The sequence below is a fragment of the Magallana gigas genome, chromosome 4, assembly GCF_963853765.1.
Source record: "Magallana gigas chromosome 4, xbMagGiga1.1, whole genome shotgun sequence".
Taxonomy (NCBI): domain Eukaryota; kingdom Metazoa; phylum Mollusca; class Bivalvia; order Ostreida; family Ostreidae; genus Magallana; species Magallana gigas.
The window spans coordinates 33280919-33299010 of NC_088856.1; the positions used below are offsets into that span (position 1 = coordinate 33280919).

General features: G+C 32.1%; 1 protein-coding gene across 7 annotated transcripts in view; it reads left to right on the forward strand.

Moving 5' to 3' along the window:
- Window positions 1-18092, forward strand: part of LOC105342164 (plexin-B) — a 288820-nt gene that overhangs the window by 146771 nt on the left and 123957 nt on the right. For all 7 annotated transcript variants that reach the window (XM_034449323.2, XM_066082177.1, XM_034449322.2 and 4 more), the window contains one exon: window positions 10774-10867. In XM_034449323.2, the coding sequence (XP_034305214.2) occupies window positions 10774-10867 (94 nt within the window). The remainder of the gene's footprint in view (window positions 1-10773; window positions 10868-18092) is intronic.

Genomic DNA, 18092 nt, shown 5'->3' on the forward strand with positions numbered 1-18092 from the left:
AAATTTATTTTTAACCATGATACTTGTACGAAAAAGTCTAAAACCCTAAGAATGCCATCATATGATTGTGGTGTACCATCCATTATAATTGATGTGTCGTCTGCATATTGAGATATTTTGTATTCTTCCCCATCAATAATTATAACTTTGATGTCTTTTTCATTTCTTATTAATATTCCTAAAATCTCAGCGCAGAGAAGAAAGAGATATGGAGATATTGGGTCACCTTGTCTACAGCCCCTTTCTGGATAAAAGTATTCTGAAATTATACAATTTTGAATCACACATGCCTTAATTCCATTATAAAATGTTTTTATCCAATTTTTGAATGAGGGTCCAAAATTAAAATAGTCTAGTGTTTTTGAGATAAAACTCCATGAGATGGTGTCAAAAGCCTTTTCGAAATCAATTAACATTAAAAGGCCGGGTATATTGTAATGCTCTGTATAATACATAAGGTCATATATAAGTCTTATATTTTCCCCAATAAATCTTAAATTCCCTTAAAAAATCCAGTCTGATCATTATTTATCAATTTATCTAGAACAGTTTTCATGTGTTCAGCTAAGCTTCCTGAAGCTAGCTTGTAAATAACATTCAGTAAGGTAATGGGACGCCAATTTTTCAGAAATTGTTTAGGTTTTCCAGATTTGGGAATGCATGTAATTACACCTAGATTATTTATTTCTGAAAAACTATATAACTGAAAAAGAAATTTTTGTTGTTTTAAAAAATATGAAAAATAATAAATCACCTGGTAGTGATGGATATACTGCTGAGTTTTTTAAGTTCTTTTGGGTAGACCTAAAAAAAATTATATTGAACTCAATAACATGTATTTTCTCCAAGAAAGAACTTCCTATCTCTCAGCGTTTAGGAATTATTTCATGTCTTCCAAAAGGAGATAAGCCCAGACAATACTTAAAAAACTGGCGGCCTATTACACTATTAAATGTTATCTATAAACTTATTTCAGGTTGTCTTAGTTATAGAGTAAGATCTACTTTGGATATTCTTATCTCTGATACCCAGTCAGGTTTCATAAAAGGAAGATTCATTGGAGAAAATACAAGGTTTATTTATGACTTAATGCATTTTACTGAATATAAAAAAATTCCAGGACTGTTGGTCCTAATTGATTTTGAAAAAGCTTTTGATTCTATTTCTTGGTCATTTATTTATAAAGTTTTGAACTTTTTTGGTTTTGGTAATTATATAATCCAGTGGGTTAAAATATTAAACACAAATTTTAAGGCTTCAGTGTTACAAAGTGGCTTTTTATCTAATTACCTCTCTATTGAAAGAGGTTGTAGACAGGGAGACCCTATTGCACCCTATTTATTCCTCCTTTGTGCTGAAATACTTTCAATTCTTCTTAAACAAAACAATAAAATAAAAGGTATTACAATAGGCAGTAAAGAACATAAAATAAGTCAATATGCAGATGACACATCTCTCATTTTGGATGGTTCACCTACTTCACTATTTGCATCTTTAGATAATCTAGACTTTTATTCAAATATTTTTGGGTTGAAAATAAATAGTTCAAAAACAAAAATTATATGGATTGGCTCAAAAAAATTCTCAAATCAGGTTTTTCACCACACGAGATGGAAACTAGATTGGGGCTCAACAACGTTTAGTTTACTGGGTATTAACTTTTCTGTCGATCTTGAAAAAGTTATTGAGTTAAACTATTATATACAAGTTCCAAAAATTAAAAGCATGCTTCAACAATGGAAAAGAAGAAACCTTACACCAATTGGACGTGTGACGGTAGTAAAATCTCTAGTTATTCCAAAAATCAACCATTTATTTATGTCTTTACCTACTCCTAAAGAGGTAATCACCACATTGAACAAAGACATTTTTGAATTTTTTTGGAATGCTAAATGTGATAAAATAAAACGTGCAGTAGTTATTCAAGAGTATCGAAAAGGTGGTTTAAAAATGTTGGATATTAACAAGTTTATTATGTCATTAAAATGTTCATGGATTAAAAGATTAATTGCTGGACATAGCTCATGGACTTCCATATTGAAGGCCATTAATGGTGAAGACTTTGTCAACTTGTTACTAGATTTTGGTGATGCATTTATTACTGAATGTGTTATTCCGAAAAATAATAATTTTTGGAAAGATGTATTTAAATCAATGCTCTATGTTATAAAATCTTTTGATGATAATTATATTGAGGAAAATTTTTTATTTATGCCTATTTGGTATAATAGTCATATTAGAGTTGGTATGAAAACATTGTTTATAAAAAGTTGGTACAAAAAAGGTGTAAAGGTCATCAATGACTTTCTAGATGATAATGGAAATTTTTTGTCACATGTAAGTTTTCAAAAAAAATTTGATTTGCATATTTGTACAATGCAATACAACAGTATAGTTAGTGCTATATCAACATATCTAAGATCCTCTCTTCCAGTACATATCAAATGTTTATTTAAGAGATCCTTTACTCCATATATTCCATTATATTACAAACCTTTTCTTTTGCAAGATAAATGTACAAAACCAATTTACAAACAGTTAATTGCCTGTAAAATAACCCCAACTGCAATACCAAAGTGGAATTCAGAATTGGTACAATATGGGGTAGAAATTTGTGTTTCTGATGCTTTTAATGTATGTTTTAAGACAACCAATGACTCATCTATTCAATGGTTACAATACAGATTACTTCATAGAATTCTTCCTGTAAATTACTATTTGAAAAAAATCAATGTTGTATCTTCTGATTGCTGTTCCTTCTGTGAACGTGATGTTGAGACAATCCAGCATGTTTTTGTAAGCTGTGAAAAAATATCAACAATTTGGAGCAACCTAAGCATGCATATTTACCAATATACTTCTATACGAATTGGTTTCAATGTTATCAATATTTTATTGGGTGAACTCCCATTGTCAAAAGACAATAAAGTTGTAAACTTTATAATTTTGTACACAAAACAATATTTATTTTGCTGTCTTAAAAAAGATATACTGCCTAGTCTACAAGGGCTGCTATTTTATCTATATAACAAATACAAAGTTGAAAAATATATTTCATGTCAGAAATTTCAAATGCAAAAGTTTACTAACAACTGGCATGTATGGAAACATATATTTGATACAATTCAGTAATTTTTTATTTTTTGTTTCTTCTTTGTTTATTATTAATATTAACCGTTTGCCTTTGTTAAATAAGCAACCACTGCCAAATCTGGATGAATGTGAGCACGAATGTGTGAGTGGATGAATAAAAAATGGCTTTGAATTATATTATTAAAATGTTTGTATCCATATGAAAAAATAATAAATAAAAAAAAAAAAAAAAAAAAAGATTATTTATTTCTGAAAAGTTTCCTATTTGAAAAGAGTGGTTTATTGCTCTTGTGATAAATATTCCTAAGTCTCTCCAGAAGAATTTAAAGAACTTACTTGTAAAACCATCAGGGCCAGGACTTTTGTCATTTTTCATTTTCTTAAGGAAATTCAGAATTTCTGTATCAGTTAAAGGACCTTCAAGGGTATTTGACTCTTCTCTATTAAAGCTATACAAGCTATAATTTGCGTCAATTTTGAATGACAGTGAAAACGCATGTGTTTGTCTACTTATAAAAGTTATTCTTAATCTGTAAATTACAAGGGTGAATTCCATCTCGTTACAAAGATATAGATTTTTAATTGTTTATTTTCCTGCCAGGAAAATATACCTTTTCATGAATAGCAAAGCGACCTCATTGCGCATGTCCGCGGAGAACTAGGTGGTCGTTATTGTTTGCCTAATTAAATATCCAACTTGATTTTTATTATGCTTAACAGTTGTTAATTTGAAATACATACATGTATAATGAGTAAAATACGCTTGCCATTCACGATACCCTTACTTCTGCATTAACACTTATAGGATCTATAAATAGCACATAGGGGAAAAACACAGGTCTACGTCATTTTTTTAAAGGAAGTATTCATATCTACTCACAGGCTTGTATTTTTTTCTTTTGTTTGTACTCGTATATCGGACAAATTTATGCTTTACTGAAAATATCCTTTCCTTTGTGAAACTATCACAATTATGAAGATGTTGACCCTTCACCAGTTTTGGTATGATAGGCTAAATTTAGCTGTCGATATCACGTGATATATTGATATTCACGAGGTGGCATTACTTTCCTGTTAGGAAAATAAATATTTTTTATTGTTTAATATTTGATATATTTGTTACGTGATCGAATTGAGCATTATAATTAACAGAATAAAGGTAACTTTTATTAGTAATCAAACACATACATTTTCCCCTTTATTCAAAATTGACGCAAATCATAGCGTGTATAGCTTTAAGTTTAGGACACTTAATTTTTTTTTAACTTTTCATGGAAACTTTCTTCATTTATAATTTCTCTTTTCTTATACAAGTGTTCATATTGAAAACGATTTAGTTTCTTTTAATATTTTCATTTGATCAAAAATAACCGACCCATCATCTTTTTCAATATTTGGTATTTGTTTACTTATGTAGTTCCTAGTCTCTAGGTTAATGAAATATTTGGACGCGGCCGGCCCGGGCTTTTCTCCCTCGTCAATCCATTTAGACTTTGACCTGATACATTGACCTTTTAATCTATTTTTTCTTATGTTGAGAAGCTCATCTTGTTTGTTCGATAATAAATCTAAGGAGTTTTCCGTTAAGTTCTGCTCAAGACATGTAATCTCATTTTCTAATTCCTTTTCTCTTTCATTTGAATTTTTTTCTTAAAAGCAGAGTATGAAATGGATTTACCCCTTATTTCAGTAAGAAGAATATCTATAAAAAGTTGATCATCAATTATAAATTGGATATCTTCATTTCTTGTATTATCTAAATTATCTATATTGTATATAGGACAAACATATTGTTTTTTTACTTCCCTAATTATTTTTTTTATAGAGTTAATATATGTTGTATCAACTAATACTACCTGGAATTGTTGAATTTCCAAAAGCCTTTCCCATTCATAAATTCATTTACTTTAAATTCAAGAATTACTGGGGAATGGTCTGAAAGATAGCTATTTTCAAATTTAACATGTTGTACTCTGTTTGTTAGAGTTTCAGATATAAGGAAAAAATCTAATCTGGCTTGTTTTATAGGACTTTTCCTTCTCCATGTGTATCTTTTTAAGTTTGCATTATTTTCCGAAATATGTCCACAAGATTAAATGTCTCCATTAATTTCAAAACTTCTATTCTTGCTTTTGGGTTATTCAGATGTTTATAATTCATAGAGTCTATTATTTATTACTAAATTGAAATCACCTCCAATTATAATATGTTGTGTATTAAGATAAGAGTCAATTTTATTCCTTAATTCTGATTAAAAATTTTGTGTATCTGAATTTGGGCCATATATATTAAGGTGGCTCTATACACCACTTTTTGATGACGCAGTACGCAAAAAAGTAAATCTGGAAACATGCATTTCCGGTACTGGCTGATTTAAACTGAGGTGAATTGTATGGGAACCGCTATTTTGAAAAATTTGTTAAATGGATAGATTTAATTTGATAATTGGAAAATTCATTACTTACAAGTAATGTGGTATGTGACACCTTCACGTTGTTTGGTATTATTTATCGAAATAAACAATAAAATAAAGTATAAATTTTTAAAGAGTTTCTTTAGCATCAATAATATGTTACACCGTAGCGCAGTGGGTTAGTGGGTTCACTACAAATCAGTAGGTCATGAGTTCGATTCCCATCGAGAACAATAAATTTTTTAACTTTCCAAAAATTTCTAAAACGTATTTTTTGGTTGAATACCGTGAAAGAAAATTCTAAACAGGTGAAAATATTTCAATTATAATATACTTTAATGCACATTAATATCGACACCTAACGGGGATGAGAGGGTTGCTTTGAATTTCTCTCAGGTTGGGATACATAAATCCTATTAGCCTAGTCAATGTTCCCCTTTATTTATTTGACTTAGTTTTGCACTAAAGCGAATATATTCACTTATACAGGGCAAAGTCTATAATGAAATATGCATGTATTTATCATTCCAACATTATATTTAGGAAATTTTCTTCAACTCAGAAATGAAAAGTCCCCAAGGTGTTTGGGCCTTGGGACTTAGGAACGATAACCCTTACATGAGGAACTTTCATACCAAATAAAATTTAAAATATTTTTTGTGTTTATTTGCAATTGTTTTCATTCAATTTTTTATTTCACATTTATTAATATACATTTTCTTATAACATCAAGCAACTTTTTCAGATAATTTGTCAACAGAGTAAGAAAATATGAAAAAATATGTTTTGGGGAAATACTAAAAAGAATTGCAATAATAACATTTTTGAATGTTAAGAAGTGTTATATTTTTTTTTATGTGTCCGAAGGAAATATCCATCATATGACAAAATAATTTCTCTCAATTTGTTGATAGCTGTCTTTTTAAAAAATATTTTACAAAAACACGAAAAAACATTAAAAAATTCTTTAAAAATACTTATAGTATCCCTATCGTCATTTTAATATTTGATAAGTATATGTTTTGTGGTCTTCTATTGAAAATTGGAATAAACTGTGGGTGTATAGAGCCACCTTAACCAGTAAAAGGTGCATATTTTCAACAGTAGTGTCTAATATAAGATAAGTACCACTATCATCTTTATCTATGTTATGTACTTTACATTCAAAATTATTATTTTAAAGAATTGCCACCCCTCTAGAGTTTGTTGTGAATGAGTTAAAGAAAGATTTAGTTCCCCATTGAGATTGTATCAACATTTCATCTTTTTCACTAAAATGTGTATCTTGCAAGAAATAAATATTGTGGTTTTTGATTTTAAGATTTCTGAAAACATCTTTCCTCTTATGGAAGTCATTTAGCACTTGGCAGTTTACTGATAGTATTTTTAACTTGTTTTCTTTAAGTGCTTTGTTGTCCATTAGGATTATTTAATAATACTTTACCCCTGCAGAAGACAGTTAAAAGAGATATATACTGTATAGAAGAGAAAAAAGTGCTATGACATAGCAAAGGTGTTGATTCGGCGCATGAATTGGTTTTGTTTATCATTTGTAAACATTGGCATGCTATACAGCTGCCGATAAACCTGTATATGTTGAAGTTATGTTCAGGTAGAGTTAAAAAAAAAGTTTGAAAAATAATACGTTTTTGGGAAACGGACAGGAAGCATTAAACACATTCCCTCCTATTTTAATAAGAGTATATTTAAGGGAGACAGGCTGCATTGTATAAAGTATTATCCTATGCAAACTCTAATGCAAATTTACAATCCTGCAACCTATCAATCTAATAGTAGTGTAAAAAAAAAGAAGAAGCACAGACGTTAATTAATTAACGTTAATTAACTGAATATGTCAGGTTTAATAAGCAAATAGAAATGGATAAAAAAAAAATTGGAAATCATACCTCGTTAGAGCAAACCAAACCGGATGTTGGTATGTATACGGTAAAAATAGAATAGAACCGATACAAATAATTCCGGAATACAAAACCGAACAAGACCAGAGACCAGAAAATTTTGGGACTGTAATTTTGTTTAAAAAAAAACCATCAGAAGCACGGTTAGTAAACTCGGAAATACAAAAAATGAGTATCTCTATTATGAGTAAATTAATCAATTCACGGGTAGATAAAAAGTAACTCATTAAATTCCGGAATGTTTAGAAAAAATCAAAAACATGTTTCAGAAAATTAATACATGTAGATAAATACAAAAAAAGTATATAAATGAATAGATAAATACAATTTCAATCAGTTGAAGAATTAATAAATAAATCCAAAGCACGTAAAAATATGATTACATCAGTGAATGGAGAAAACTCGCGTGTAAATACATGTAGCAGTCCTTACGCACTTGCATTCAACGTCAACACATTTTGGCTAGGACGCATTTATGTTTTTCCCGGCGTTCAAACCCGCATCAACGATATGGGTGAAGCGACGCATACCGATTTTGTTTCCAAACCATCTGGAAACCACAATCAGAGCGTTCTGGATTCCGTTGTTGTTCATGGCACTAAGCAGAGTTCTCCGCGTCCCGTGCTCGCCGTCATCTTCAGAGCCCTCATGTACCATACCATTACTGCCTGCGAATCGGTAGGCGTACACATTGTGACTTGCGCTGGATATTGTTGGCAGATTGAGTATTTCGATCAGCGACTCTTTGACCTGTTTGTACGAATTCACTGCCGTGGCGTGTGACTCGAACCGGTTTTGGTTGTTTTCAATGTATGCCCTTGTTTACCGTTATCTTCACCTGGTCACTTGAGATGACTTCCTCGGCTGTTGGTCTAGTCCCTGTTTTGTCCCGATAAACGTTAAATAAAGGAATTTTAATAAAAAAATTTCTTGCAAATTGTTTGAAACTATTGCTAAATTATGTCTACCAGATTTAGTAATAATATGACGTTAGGTAACATAGCTATGACAAAATTCGTATTTTTTGATTGACCCTGGTATATTTCTTACCAGGCATCATTTTTTGGTCAATTGTACATCTGATACCTAAAGTGGAACCCTCTATACCATATAAAAGGCCCCATACCTTTCGAACATATTTTTTTTTTATTCTTAGGTGACAGAGTCGGTATGTAGTCATTTGATTTTAATTTCATGCCATGTATGTGGTGTGAATATAGTTTCATTTTACGTTCCTGACACGGGTTGCTTTTTGAAAGTCAAAAAGTTACTTACTTTAACGAAGTAAATTAATCCATATTCATCCATTTGTTTTTTAGCTCACCTAAGCTGAATGCTCAAGTGAGCTTTTCTAAACACATTTTGTCCACTGTCTGTCTGTTTCGTCCATCTGTAAACTTTCACATTTTGTACTTCTTCTCTAAAACCACTTTGCCTATTTCAACCAGATTTGGCACAAAGCATCCCATATTGGAAAGGTAAATATAAATTGCAGAAATGAAAGGCCAATTTTCATTCAAGCACTACTGTGTCAAATTCAATATAATTTAGCATAAATAATATAAATCCTTATGGAAAGGAAAATATAAATTGCAAAAATTAAGGGCTAATTCTGTGCCAAATTTGAGCTATAACGAAAATAATAATGAAGAGGGGCAGGGTGCTTCAGTTTATAACTTTGGGTCCGGTATTTCATATCTAAAACAAGGTTCTTTGTTTGAAGCAGCCATATTGAATGCATAATAAATAGGTTAATCTGACAGAGATGAATTTGTTTGTTGTGCAACAGTTTACGAGCAAAGGAATCTTTGAAACATGCAAAAGATATTGGTGGTGATTTTGTGAAGTAACTTGAGGTTAAATATTTCAATGCATTGACATTTTTACTTGTGATGGTGGTTTGAGCTTGTTTTGATTTTTGTTCCATTTTTATTAAATATGCGTAACATCAAGAACTATCGCCTCTATTTTGGAATTTTAAATGAAATCAAACAGAGACTTTGGTAAAACAGACAGCTGATTGCTTACTGTAAATTCCTTATTATACGCGAGTACTTAATTCCACGACTTTGCTGTTTTGCCTCAAATCGCGAGAATATAAAATTGCGACCATTAATGTTTGTTAGAATTTTATACAGCTCAAAAGTGTCTGAAAATTAAAAGCGAGATTTTTAAATGAGCGATAACTGCTTCTCGCAATTTCACGCGGATATTAATTCCTCGCATTTAATAAGGAATTTACAGTATTTTTGCAAAATGAGCAAAGTCTGGTACAAGATTAACTTAGTAACTAGGCTGTAAAAACAATACTCATTCTATTTTTAATTTTTAATTATTCAGTGTAAACTCTGCGTAATGCCTTCACTTATTTAATGTACAGACCCTGAAACGTACTACTACACCACACGCTCGCTGCACGCTCGCTACACGCTCGCTAAACGGTTCACACGAAACGCTGAACGGTTTACACGAAACGCTGCACGCTTTGCCTGAAACGCTAAACGATTTACACGAAACGCTGAACGGTTCACACGAAACGCTAAACGGTTTACACGAAACGCTAAACGGTTTACACGAAACGTTTCTCGCACGAAAGTCGCACGCTTTTTTGGTGTAGTAGTACGTTTCAGGGTCTGTAGTAGTAATGTGTATTGTTAAGATGCTCAGCATTTTCAGTCTAAACTGAGATTATTTTTGGTGATAGAAATATGTAGGTATATATGTGATTCATTTTTGAAAATAAATTGTGCTCTTTCTTTGTTTCAGTGCATTTTCCCTCTGTTTTAATTGTTTTCAGTATTCTATTTACTATAGTCTGTCTTGAGTCTTTGCTTCCATCACTTTTTGAAGATTATTAGTAAAAATACACATACCTGTAAAAGAAATACTGTTAAAATAGATAAAAGGGAAAATATCCAAGATATCTTCATTGACACATTATCATTTTTCACTCATAAAAATTCACAGAAACGAAATCTTTCTTATGGAGATTTTTAATGGGAAACGTTTTCACCATTTGGAACTCACTAGGAATACCTTGCACAAGTTTTTAACGTTAACACCTTGGCTATTTTAGGCAGCTGCAATGCAAAATCCCCATAGACTTTCTTTTGCGGTTGTGTTAATTGAAGTCTGAAGTGGTAGGGGGGCGTTTCAAAACATAATCTTGACATTTCTCAAATTAATGGATGAACGTAGGTTGAGCACAAAGGTATTTAAGAAATATCAAGCAAAAGGTGGTAGAAGCAAAAACTCAGGACAGAGTATATTCGTATCTGAGTGTCGAAGATTTGAATTATAAGCAAGATAGAGAGCTTTTTGCACAATATCTTGTATCTCTATCTGTAGAATTCGCTGTATTACGGGGAGTCGGAGTGGAAAAGGCATTGGTCCAATTAAACTACTTGCAGTCACACTACACCAGTGGAGTTTTGCCTACAAGGTACACATACATTTGAACTTTAACTTGAAATTGACACCCCGAGAAAACCATTGTCAACCGACGCGAAGCGGAGGTTGACAATGGTTTTCGAGGGGTGTCAATTTCAACTGTTATCCTCCCAAACAGGCACTATTTATTTTGTTATACTGAATGTCTTAATTTTTAAGAACATTTTACTGCTTTTATATAGGAATAACGTGAATTCTACAGCGAACCGTACGCGCAAAATTTTCGCGCATGTAACATTTTTTAATGTTACCTGTTGCTAAGTGCATTGCTAACGCTGAGGGTAATAGAAAATATCATTAACTGCGTCTTAACCAATCAGATTTCAGTATTTAACATGAAAGTATAACAATGTTCAATACCTTGGTGATTTATACCACATAGAAGCTTAAGTTACTGAATGTATTGCTGTTGAATATTGAAGGCACCACTGAAAACAAAATTGAGTTTTATGTGATCAGTGGTATTTTGTCTATGGAATTTACAACAGTGCTTTTAGCTCACCTGAGCAGTTCACTTTTTGTACAGTGTCCATCTGTCTGTCGGTCTGTTTGTTTGTCTGTCAATCCATTTGTCCATCCGTCCGTCCATCCATCTGTCTGTAAACTGTACATCTGATACCCATGGATCTAAAATAAGCATGCACATATGGAGGGTAATCATGTTAAAAAATCCAGACATATAAACTAGTAAATCCAAATATGCAATCATGTTGGTGTGTGAGTCTGAGAATAAAAGTGTGTTATTCTGATTGTGTAACCTATAAAACTCTGACATAAACACAGGTAAGATTTGACTCAGTTCCTATGATGCACATTTTGCAGCTTTATTGTTTTTATTAGTTAATTAAACCTTCAACTTTGCACACTTTCAATCCGGTTTCTGCATTTGTATCTTCAGGCTCAGCAATAGCACATCTGACATGATACAAATTGAAAAATGTAAAGTCTACAAGTTTGTCGTATTTTGACATGACCTTATATGGCAACTGCCTTGCTGCAGGAAAATTCACTAGGTGTACCCTATATGCAATATTTTGCCAAAAAATGACAAAGTTTTCACCTGCATTATAAGCTTATTTCCCTTTTTATTGCAGACAATGTAAAATGAAACACTTTTATAAATAATTTATACACATTTTAATTTCACGACAGTTAACTTTATCTTTGGAATTTTTTTTGGGGGGGGAAAAAGGGGCGTGGTCACTTCTAATGTCCCTTATTAATCAAGATCTCAAAACCAATGTCTTTACATAGTTTGTTTTTCTTATTGATAACTTTGCAACTCAGTTTTTTAATTGACCAGCTGGCCGACCTTGTGTAATTTTTCGCGGGGGGGGGGTTCTTGCCCAACTTTGTGGTAGTGATAAGGAGGCTGTTGGAGATATTTTCTTTATACTGCCGAGCTCTAAACTTATAAAAATGCGTGTACATCTATATACATGTATAGTCAAACAAAGTCATTTTATTTAATTTTTTCTAGTTCTAAGAAGATATCTGAAGCCGATCAAATTTCTCATTGGCATCTTACATCAGAGACATACATGTTTATATAACAGTCTATACATCCCTGCTTTCATACATACTCTTGATAAAATGTACACTAAGCTCATGATTTATTTTTCCGAAAAAATAATACTTCTTAAGAAAATTATAACGTTGTTAATCATAGATAATATGATTATAGGCCTACCTAATATTTTTAGCTCAAGTGAGCTATTCTGATCACATTTTGTCCGTCGTCCGTCTGTCTGTTAACTTTTTACATTTTGAACTAAAACTGCTTGGCCAATTTCAACCAAGTTTGGTAAAAAGCATCTTTATGGGAAGACGAACATAAATTTCTGAAATGAAAGTCCAATCTTTATTCAAAGCAGAGAAAACCTCAAAACTGTAGAAAAAGGGAGGTGCATTTTTAAAAATCTTCTTCTCAAGAACTACTGAGTCAAATTCAACGTAATTTAGCATAAATGAATCCTTATGGGAAGGGAAATTTAAATTGCAAAAATTAAGGGCTAATTCTAGATCTGTTTCAAATTTGAGTAATTTACGAAAATACTAATAAGACAGAGAGAATGGGGGTCAATCAGTTTAACTAAGGGCTCGATATTTCATATATCGAAAACCAGTTTAGAGGACCAGTCTATGTTAGAAGCAGCCATCTTGAACAGAGATGAATTTGCTTGTTGTGCAACAGTTTACGTGCGAAGGGAATATTTGAAACATCCAAAATATATTTGAGCGGTTTATGTGAAGTAAATTGTGGTTAAATATTTCAATGCGTTGATATTTTCATTTGTGACGGTGGTTTTAGCTTGTTTTGATTTTCCGTTTAGCATGTTTAGTTTCTTTTTATTTTGACTTAATCGTCTTTATTCTAGAATTTAAATTTTATGTACGTGTAATGTTAGACCGGTAAATCAAACGGCTGATTGTTTACATGTACCTGCGCAAAAACTGATGCCCTATAACAACATATTATTAAATACTATTCATTCTCTTGGTACATGTTATTCGGTACAATCTCTACGACATGCCTGCCAATACATTGATTTGAATTATAGCTCTTTAACATATACCAGACATGATATTTTTCCACTTTAAAGCGGAAATCCGCTATCCGGATTTATAATTTCCGTTCCAATTTTTTGAATCCGCTTTTTAATAGTAATCTGGATTTTTTTTCGTAATTGATTTGAGTTTTACTATCTTCTTAAAACTTCCTATATTTGTATGTGTTCTGGTTGTTCATTGGTTGAATAATTGTCTCCCAGTTGACTTTATCCAATCATGAGTAGCCAAAAAAGTAAGACTGGGACATTGTCAAAACATTAAAAAATTTTAAAGAACTTCAGTGAGTGTTTTTTTGTTGTAATTTATTTCTGCAAAGAAGGACTATAAGTAGACATTTTCATGTTGATTTTAACCATTTAAAATTCAAATATGTGCTTCTAAAATTCAGTTCTCCAGGGGTTTTAAATGATAAAATAGCCATATTTGGCTGGGGCCCTTCGGCCCCCTGGACCCCCAGCTTTTTTTCTTTCTTTGAAATCATGTCTGATATACAGTACCGATCAGACCCAACCTAACAGAAAGTAAAACCCAACTATTAATAAACCCTGGATTTTTTTCAGCTTTTACTCTAGGTTTACTTCTGGCTTACTTGAGTGGACACAGAGAGTAAACTCCGATCAGAAGTACACCCTGGAAAACAGACACTAACTGTGTATTCGGAATACACAAGGGGCAGGAATTACAGGCAGTTAGGATTGTAAGATAAATTACGGGTCTGTTTCACACTTCAGTGCGTACAGTTGACCAAAAAACCAATTTCCAAGTAAATCCCTAGTACACCCAAAGTAAACCCTGAGTGCACCCAAATTTTCTAAAAGTAAACCCAGAGTAAACCAAAAGTAAACCCAGGGTTTTGTTGGGGTTTACTCTGGAGTTAGGTTTTGTCTGATCGGTACTGTATGACAACATTTTTTCAGTTAAGTTTATTCATCAGTCAAGTGAGTAAGGATATGAAACGTCATACGAAATGATTTCATGCCTGGTAAAGGACAATCATTTATAATGGAGAAGGCCAATTAAATGTTAATTTGAGGAACTGAGTGCATTCATACTGGTGCATTGAGGTACACTTTTCTTCTTTCACATATAGGATTTTTAAAAAATAAAATACAGTATGTAGTGGAGGGAGAAAATGTACCTTTATGCTCTCATATATTTTAAACGTTTTATAAAATGATTGGAAGGGGGGGGGGGGCTAAAATAAAGGGAACTGGAAGTTAACCGTGTACCCAAACTGAAAATTTAGTTATTTATATTGCAAATGATCTTATTTTTAGTAAAAATGGTATTCCATAAAGGTAACTATGTCAAAGATTAAGGATGTGCAAAAATAAGTGTAAAATTCGGATATTCATTTTTGGTGAATCTATCAAGGGGCCATATGGCAAAATATCCTTTGAACGCCCATATCAAGCCAGTGTTGCTCAGGTGAGCGATGTGGCCCATTGGGCTTCTTGTTTTATTTATTCTGTCCCCATTCCGGCAATTACAGCATGGCTTACCTGCAGCTAGCCTTTTCTATCAGTGACATCATTGTTTCCATACATGGTCATGTCAAAATTTGACAAACTTGTAGACTTTACATTGTCGATTTGTAAAATGTCAGCCTTGATATTTTAGAAAACGGAAATACAAATGCAGAGACTACAGATGGGAAGTGTGTATTATAGTGGCAGGTTACATGTAAATAACAAACAGCATTTTACAGCTGCAATTATTCATCTGTACAACGAAGACCAGCGGGGTCAACTCTAAAGTGTTTATGCCTGAGTTTTAAAGGTTATACTATCAAAATACACTCATTCAAACTCAGACTAACACACAAACACGAATACATATTTGAATTTACAGGTTTACAGGTCTGGACTGCGTTTTACAAAAGAACTTAAGACAAAGTCGTAAATATTTTCAGTCTCATAGAATGGTCTTTAATAAAAAAAAATTTATATAAAACCATTTATTTACAACTATTTTATTTTCCATGATTATATTCTTAGACTACAGCCATTAGAATAAAACATTGATTAGTTGGGGATTAATTAGCATTCATTGATTTGGTCGTAAGTCGTAAGTTCTTTTTGTATCTTTTTGTTTTAGTTACTCTTGTTATTAGTTTAAGAACTTTGCTTCTTACAGGAACTTCTAGCTTCACTTTTGACATTTACGGAAGACCTTCTTGTTGCTTTGCATTTAGCTTTGCTCTAGTTCCTATATTTTTATCCAACTTTGTCTGGGCCGTAACTTAAATACTTTTAGACATGAAGACTTAAAACTTGGATCATAAATAGAAGGTATGGAGAAGAAGTGCATGACACCTTGACCAATTTTGTCCTTCAAGGTCAAGCGTTTTCTGAAAAATATTGTCCTGACTATAACACAAGCTTCCTTGAACATACAGGCTTTAAACTTGTATCATAGAAATGGTATATAACGTAGCTGGAACCTACCAAAATGTTTGACCTTGACCTAATATTTTTATTTCAAGGTCAATTAGTAAAAAATTTTTATTGACTTCAAACTTTAAACAAAATAACAATACACTGAGGTGTACTATAGTTCAATATTTTATCTTGATCTTGTTTTTACTGAAAGTCAAATTAAGTAAAAAACTAGTAGACTAATTGTTCTCGAACAATTAGAGATCTTTCCACCTCATTATTTTTAACCGGGTTTTCCAACGGAAAAATCCGGTTATTAAAATGGTGAAAATGGCGGGCGGGCGGGAGGCTGCCAAAAGGGTACCCTCATTGTACGGATAACTCCTCCTACAGTTTTCAAGATAGGAAGTTGTTCTTTTGCAGATTAATTGTACATATATCAGAGGTGTGCATATTGTTAGGATTTTGATTTCCGATAATTTATCGAAAAAATACCAGCTTTTGAACTTAGTCATTTTTTGGCAAAATATTGCATATAGGGAACCCTCATTGTACGGATAACTCCTCCTACAGTTCTCAAGATAGGAAGTTGTTCTTTTGCAGATCAATTGTACATATATCAGAGGTGTGCATATTGCTAGGATTTTGATTTCCGATAATTTATCGAAAAAATACCAGCTTTTGAACTTAGTCATTTTTTGGCAAAATATTGCATATAGGGAACCCTCATTGTACGGATAACTCCTCCTACAGTTCTCAAGATAGGAAGTTGTTCTTTTGCAGATCAATTGTACATATATCAGAGGTGTGCATATTGCTAGGATTTTGATTTCCGATAATTTATCGAAAAAATACCAGCTTTTGAACTTAGTCATTTTTTGGCAAAATATTGCATATAGGGTACCCTCATTGTACGGATAACTCCTCCTACAGTTATCAAGATAGGAAGTTGTTCTTTTGCAGATCAATTGTACATATATCAGAGGTGTGCATATTGCTAAGATTTTGATTTCCGATAATTTATGAAAAAAATACCAGCTTTTGAACTTAGTCATTTTTTGGCAAAATGTTGCATATACATGTAGGGTACTCCATTTCACTGGATAAGGGTTGACATGGATTATGGATACAGTTTACATAAAAGAAAACCCGGTTTGCTGTCACATTGACAGCTTTTCACTTGTTTATGTTTTGTTGCAATATAATTAATAAAACATTTTCTTTGCGTAACTTTATAAAAAAATCAAAAACTTAAATATGGGATTTTTTTTGGTTTGACCTTGACTTTTGACCTTTATGTCACATTGACTAGTAAAGGTCAACATTTAGTTTAAAGAGGTTTGATGACCCTACGATGTAAGGTTCAAAAGTTGTAAGTGTTTTTAACAATTTTAAGAAACTTTCAAGGGCAATAACTGCTAAAAGGGGCACTCAGGCCCTTTCGGTTATATAAACTGAGGAACCCTTTAAGAGTACTGAATACATTAGTAAAAGTTTCAAGTTTCTATCTCTAATGGTTTATAAGAAATAGCGATAACAAGCTTTTTGTACAATAGGGGCAATAACTCTATAATTGTTTTAAGATGGGAGTTGAAGGGTTATATTTTGAAATATCTCAAGAATTCCTACCACATCCCTGAAAAGTTCTTCTGTACCATCCTAAACAAAAGAGATCTAAAAACTCATTAATTAACAGATTTTCAAATTACTTTGACCTTTGACCCTTATATCATTTTGTTCGGCCAAGGTAGACGCTTCCATCCAAAGTGGCCTGTAGTCTCTATGACAAATAATAAAAAAGTTGGAAGTGATTTTTTAAACATTTAAATACTTTCAGGGGCAATAACTAATAAAAAGGGGCCTCAGATTCTTTAGGTATGAATAGATTGAAGAACCCTCTGAGTGTACTGAAGACATTGGAAAAAGTTTCAAGTCTCTATCTCTTTTGGTTTCAAAGGAGTAGCGATAACATGCTTTTAGTACACAAGGGCAATAACTTTGCAAGTTCTGAGAGTTATAAAGCAAAGGGTCAGTTAGTACCATAACTTTAAATGGTCAATAACATAAAGAAAAAATTGTGTCAATATCTCTAGAAATAAAAAAGCTGTCCCTGGAAAAAAAGAGAAGAAAAAAAAATGATAAAAAACATAAGAAATACAAAAGGTCTTTCACCTGAAAGGTGGAAAGACCTAATAATAAAATTTTGTCTTGGCCTTAACTTAAAACCCTTTATCATTAAGACTTCAAAATTGGAATATAGATGGTATT